This window comes from Colobus angolensis, unplaced genomic scaffold (assembly GCF_000951035.1).
Source record: "Colobus angolensis palliatus isolate OR3802 unplaced genomic scaffold, Cang.pa_1.0 Scaffold128, whole genome shotgun sequence".
Classification (NCBI taxonomy): domain Eukaryota; kingdom Metazoa; phylum Chordata; class Mammalia; order Primates; family Cercopithecidae; genus Colobus; species Colobus angolensis.
Window position 1 is genome coordinate 2410878 of NW_012114030.1, and position 4936 is coordinate 2415813.

The window sequence follows — 4936 nt, forward strand, 5'->3', positions numbered from 1 at the left end:
TCAGCCTCCCAAGTAGCTGGGACTACAGGCGCCCGCCACCTCGCCCGGCTAATTTTTTGTATTTTTAGTAGAGACTGGGTTTCACTGTTCACCTCTTTTTTTCAGGATTCGCCCAAGACCTGGCTAAAACCAGTCCTGGCTCAGAAAACAACCATATCTGTCAAAGGAAAGGGAGGTGGAACTGAGGACAGCGGCGTTCGGTGACAGTATTTTCTAAACCTGATATGGGGGCACTTATTTAAACAACTCTAAGACAACAGTGTCTCTAAGGGACTTTTGGACGCGGCCTCCGTCGTTCTGCAGCTGCAGTGAGTCCAAATAGCAATCAGAAAAGGCCACCAGATGCAGCCCAGTGGGTGCCCAGCCTGGCTGATAGAAGCCGGTTCCATCCCAGCTCAGCTCTTCCCACCCACTAAGCAAGCGCCTTCCCGCCGCCTCCCTCCTTCTCCTCTCCCACTGCAAGAGCCCATCTCCCACCTGATCCTTTTCCCCATCTCCTGCTCAGGCCACAGAGCAAGGCTGTCACACTCACATGCTTCCCCTGTCTTTTTTCGCAGGTCAACCTGTCTGCTCTCAGCCACTGCAACCTCTAACTCAACAACTTCCTCTTTGAAAATTTCCTCTTTGCCCTCGGGAAATACCAACTGCCCTGGCCCATGTGTGCTCCCGGGCTGTAGGCTGGGCTGGTCTCAAAGGCAGCACCATTGAGTCCTCACCTCTCCACCCAGGCCTCACAGGGGAAGTCCCTGGCTCTGGGCCCGCCCCCTTCACTCACTCTCACTGGTTCCTCTTGGAGGATAGAAGGGGCTCAGCCCCTGGGATGGAAGAGGAGACACAGACAAACTAAACCTGGAAACGTGCAGGGGGGAAGCGCCAGCAAGACCAGTCCCTGCGACCAGGGCAGACCCCTCGCCCCCTGCCTCTGTTCACGCGTGCAAGTGTGTACGCGCGTGTGTGTGTGTGAGAGAGAGAGAGAGAGAGAGAGCACATGCATGTGTACTGCAGAAAGGGAGACTTCAAGGAAGGGATTACCGTGGTTGAGCTGAAGAACTCACATTTGGGTCACACATACAATCTTTCTAGGAAGCCTGGCTTCCTTTTTCTTTTCTTTTTTGAGACAGGGTCTCGCTCTGTTGCCCAGGCTGGAGTGCAGTGGTGCAATCACAGCTCACTTCAGACTCGAACTCCTGGGCTCAAGCGATCCTCCTGCCTCAGCTTTCCAAAGTGCTGGGATTAAAAGCACCAGCCACTGTGGTCACCCTGGCATGCTGTATGGGGCTATAGACAGAGTTAGATTTTCTGTTATGTCTACCCCATCAGAGCAAAGATGACACACATATTCTCAGCAGTCCTTGTGCCCCCATGCTCAGGGTGACCCTTTTCAGTCTCTGCACCACTTCCCACTCCCACACTGTCTGTACCCGCCACTACTCCTCCCAAGCATCGCCAAATCCTCAGCTCTTGCACACAAACCACACCCATGAGTGGACGCATGCAGGCACTGGGGTTTCTGAGAACTACACACCCAGCCAGAAACTCAGAGGAGAAACCGCAAGGCCTCTGGCTGCCTCTGTCCCTGAGTGGGGAGGGTGTGGTGGCATGGGCCAGGGCCAGCCTCGAGTCCAGGTGTCCTGGGAAAGATCACAGGCCTGCCTGAGAGCATGGGCCGGTGGCCCCACCCAGCCATGCTCCTGGCTGGCCTTGGGGACCCAGAGCTAAAGGTGGTTGCGGGCTGCCCAGGTTCCACAGCCCTTGCAGCTACCGGGCAAGGATGCTTTACAAAGTTAATCCTAGGAGGGAGTTTGCCAGGTTCTCTTGTCCTTCTTCTTCCCAGACTCTGGTCAACCCAGGGTGGGGTCTGGGGGAAAAGGAGAATTCTCAAAGAAATCACAGGCCAGATAAATTTGGCCGATGAAGACTCAGCAGCCGTTTCTAAGAACAAGAAAGAGGGGGAAATCCTGATGGAGATAAATAGGGGTGGATGAAGAGGGTTTATTAATTCAGTCCACAGATGTTGAGAGATGCCGGCCCTGCCCTGCCCAGGTGCTGGTTGCAGGTGCTGGGTGAGGATGCCAGCAGGAAATCCAGGGCTGAGAAGCCTGATGAGGATTCAGAGTGAAGCGGTGGGTTAGGAGGCAAGGTGCGGTGGCTCACGTCTGTAATCCCAGCACTTTGGGAGGCCGAGGCAGGTGGATCACCTGAGGTCAGGAGTTTGAGACCATCCTGACCAACATGGTGAAATACTGTCTCTACCAAAAATACAAATAAGCAGCTGGGCGTGGTGGTGGGCGCCTGTAATCTCAGCTGCTCGGGACGCTGAGGCAGGAGAATCTCTTGAACTTAGGAGGCAGATGTTGCAGTGAGCTGAGATCATGCCATTGCACTTCAGCCTGGGCAACAAAGCGAAACTCTGTCTAAAAAAAAAAAAAAAAAATAGAGAGATTTGGGTGAGGATCAGGATGCCAGGTGGAAACGTGGGAGTGAGGGGGCAGTGTGATGGTGAGAGGGAAGGTGCTGGAGGCTGGCTGAGATTCCGGCCTCCAGCCTTACTATTCGCCAGCACTTAAGGGGCAGCCCCATCTCCCGCTTCAGGCTCATCAGGAGCGGGGGCATCCAGAGCCCCATCCTCGCTGGCCACCAGCGGCTCCTCCTCCCCTTTGAGGCTGGAGCCTGACCCAGACTTCAGCTCCTCCATTGCCAGGGAGCCCTGGCGAGACTTCCGTCTGACAAAGAAAGTGGTGAGTGTGGATCGCCGGCCAGACCCCTCCCCGTCGGGGACCCCAGAGCCCTTGTCGCCCCCGGACCCTCCCACGGTCACTGTCACAGCCCCCTCCTCGGGGACCTGGGCTGGCCCAGCCCAGGCGTCCACCACCCCGTTACGCTTGCCGCCTCTGCTCAACACCAGGGCCCCTGTCCGCCGTTTCTGCCGCCGGCGCCACAGCAGGAGCAGAGCCACAAGGACTACGACCGCCAGCAGGACCATAAGCACGGCCACCGGCAACATGCCTCGTGAGTTTTCATCTGAGTTCCGAAAGGGCACAGTGCTTGCGTTGGTGGAGGTTGTTGGAGTCATCATCGTGGATAGTTTTACACTAGAGACCTGGGGTCCACTGGCCCCACTGGTGGGCTCCAGAGAGCCAGTTGTCATGGTAACAAGGGGTCCAGTGGTCCCAGTGGAGGTCTCCAGAGAGCCAGCTGCTAAGGTAACAGGGGGTCCAGAGGTGCCATTGGAGGTCTCCAGAGAGATAGTTGCCGTGGTAAGAGGGGGTTCAGAGGTGCCTTTGGAGGTCTCCTGAGAGCTAGCTGCTGTGGTAACAGGGGCTTCACTGGTCCTACTGGAGGTTTCTGGAGAGTTCGTTGTCATGGTTCCACCTGTCATGCTGTGGGATCCTAGAGAGTTTGCTGTTATGGGAACAGCAGGATGGCTGGTTGTATGAGGGTTTTCCTGGGGCATTGATGACATCTTGAAGGAAACATTCTGTAAGGTTGTTGGCTCAGGTAAGGGGGAACCAGTGCTGGCACCAAGGGAGGTCCCAAGAGGGGATCCCTCATTGACGGAAGCTGAGGGAGGTAGGGCTGAGGTCTGGTCCCCAGTGCTGTTGGCCTTAGGGTCACTCGTTATTGAAGCGGTGTACATCTCTGAGTAGATGCTCAGGTATTTGCTAGTAGAGACCAAAGGACCAGAAGTCTCTCCGGGCATGGATGTCTGCACAGCTGTCATGTTCCCCAGAGCCTCTGGGCTTACCACCAGCACCCCAAGGAGGAGGAGAAGCACGGCCATTTCCAGGCAAACAGCAGGAGCTGGGACCTACAGGTGGGCAGCTGGAGAAGCAGAACACGCGGGAGTTGCCGGAGGACCTGGCCGGGCCTCCCCTCTGCCCACTTCCCTACCAACGGCCAGGCTCAACCTGCGGTTTAACGGTTTTTTCCATCTTGGCTTTTACTGTTATCAGAAATGACAGAGGAACAGATGCTGGCAGCTCCCCCATCAGCCCCATCCCGAGGCTCCCTCCAGCCTCGGCAGCTCAGACTCCAGCAGCGGCCACCCTCTCCTGGCCTTCCCTGACCCTGTGCAGCCCAGTGGCTCCAAATCTCTTCCCATCATCACCTGTCAGAGTCTTTTCAAGCCACAGGCACATGTCCAGGCCCACTGAGGCCCCTACCCCACCAAGTCTCACCCTCTTACCGGCTCAGCTGATAAGGACGCAGCACTGGGGCCAGGTCACTCCACCACCTCCCGAGGCTGGGGCAACAATGGGGAGGACAGGGCCCCAAGGGGAAAGGAAGTGGGCCCTGGCTCCACCCACCCCACCCACCCCTCCATCCTGCCCCACCCGCCCTGCTCCCACAGCTACTGGGCGAAGACAGCACCATCACCTGCTCCTTCAGGGGCCAGTGGGGTGTCTGGGGGTCTGGGGCTCACCTGAGGCAGGCAGGGAAGTGTGGGATCTGGAATCTGGATTCCTGGCTCTTGGCTGAGGAACGGGATGGAAGGGGTGATGCTAGGGATGGCTGGGCTCAGAGGTGGGTGGTGGGATGTGAGCCTGAGAACTCAATGGTGCAGAGGAGGAGGTGGGAGGGGAGGGTGGTTTCCTCTGCATTTGTGGTCCCCAAGCTGTTAGGCCAGGAGCTGAGTGGTGCCATTTCCTGCCCTCAGAGCTCCCAGGAAGTAGCAGGGCAAGAGGAAGCCCCCGAGTCTGGCTGGGGGCCGTGAAAACCTTTGCAAGCTGGTGATCTGTTGACTCCCTCACGGGGAGCTGGGGGTCACCACAGTGGCCCCCAGTCAGGGAGGCTTGGCTAAACTAAGGTGGTTCCTACACACGGCATATGCTCGGATCTTATTTCAGCAAACTAGTAAAGATGTGGGAATCTTTTTATTTTTTATTTTATTTTATTTATTTATTTATTTTGAAGTGGAGTTTAGTGCAATGGCATG

At 56.6% G+C, this 4936-nt stretch overlaps 2 protein-coding genes across 3 annotated transcripts in view; both read right to left on the reverse strand.

Annotated features, from left to right (window-relative positions):
• QPRT (quinolinate phosphoribosyltransferase) overlaps positions 1–571 on the reverse strand; it is a 35521-nt gene extending 34950 nt beyond the window's left edge. Inside the window, exon 1 of the mRNA XM_011933566.1 lies at positions 533–571. Within this exon, the coding sequence (XP_011788956.1) occupies positions 533–534 (2 nt within the window). The 5' untranslated portion in view covers positions 535–571. The remainder of the gene's footprint in view (positions 1–532) is intronic.
• Positions 572–1962: 1391 nt separating this feature from the next.
• On the reverse strand, positions 1963–4547 carry SPN (sialophorin). 2 transcript variants are annotated; one of them, XM_011933564.1, is made up of 2 exons: positions 4424–4547; positions 1963–3808 (listed from the first exon to the last, which is right to left on the reverse strand). In XM_011933564.1, exon 2 carries the CDS (start codon positions 3779–3781, stop codon positions 2564–2566), a length of 1218 nt encoding a protein of 405 aa, XP_011788954.1. In that variant the 5' UTR covers positions 3782–3808; positions 4424–4547; the 3' UTR covers positions 1963–2563. The 2 variants fall into 2 exon arrangements, with proteins under 2 accessions (XP_011788954.1, XP_011788953.1); XM_011933563.1 differs by lacking the exon at positions 4424–4547 and adding an exon at positions 4187–4284.
• Positions 4548–4936: the final 389 nt, after the last annotated feature.